The sequence below is a fragment of the Austrofundulus limnaeus genome, unplaced genomic scaffold (assembly GCF_001266775.1).
Source record: "Austrofundulus limnaeus strain Quisiro unplaced genomic scaffold, Austrofundulus_limnaeus-1.0 Scaffold1304, whole genome shotgun sequence".
NCBI lineage: Eukaryota > Metazoa > Chordata > Actinopteri > Cyprinodontiformes > Rivulidae > Austrofundulus > Austrofundulus limnaeus.
The window spans coordinates 4,310-5,027 of record NW_013953706.1 but is presented as its reverse complement, the minus strand read 5'-3'; the positions used below and the strand labels follow the sequence as shown (position 1 = coordinate 5,027).

General features: G+C 40.9%; 1 protein-coding gene across 1 annotated transcript in view; it reads right to left on the bottom strand.

Moving 5' to 3' along the window:
* LOC106534915 (calcipressin-1) overlaps nt 1-508 on the bottom strand; it is a gene marked incomplete at its 5' end in the record, with an annotated part of 3,556 nt that extends 3,048 nt beyond the window's left edge. The window contains 1 exon segment of the mRNA XM_014031708.1: nt 335-508. Within this exon segment, the coding sequence (XP_013887162.1) occupies nt 335-508 (174 nt within the window).
* Nucleotides 509-718: the final 210 nt, after the last annotated feature.

Genomic DNA, 718 nt, shown 5'->3' with positions numbered 1-718 from the left:
GGGTCATGAAGCACCTTGGATAATCTCCAGAAATTAATTTAAAGGGTAATAAAATAATTGCTGATGTAATATTTTCTCTATAATTATTACAAAAATAAGTATTTATATTTGTGTACAAGCTGTTTAGATTGTCCAAAAGCCTGTGTTTTTAGGGTTATTTAAGAAGTTCATGTACTCAGACCAGTAATATTTGGGGTCRCAAGTTTTTGCCATGAATTTTTTGTGGGWCAGAAGATAAAAAGTTTGGGAACCACTGATCTAGGTCATGTGAATCAACAGCAGACAAAAGTCAGCTGAACTAAAGGCGCAGAAGAAAATCAGTTACTAATGTTACCTGAGCAAAGTAGAGTCTCATCTCTTTGCCATTAAATTCAGTCTTGTGCAGCCGGAGTCTGGCCTCAGCAGCAGCCAGGGCATCACTGAAGCTGATCCGAACCCGCCGGAAAGACCGGAAGTAGTGGAACTGCACCTCTGGGTCGAAGGAACGGAACAGAGACTCAAAGTTGGTCTGGAGAGAAAAACAAAGGGAGGATAAGAAGAAGGTGGAGAATATCAGAACTGAGAGGAATCAGAAACCTGACCGACCTGATGATTCTGGTCTACAGAGGAGGTCATGGTGGATCCAATGAGTGCCAAAGTTCAAATCATCACWCTTCCACCACCATGCTGACTTCTTGTTTTGTTRTTCCAATCAATAACCCTTTTACAGCTACTAATG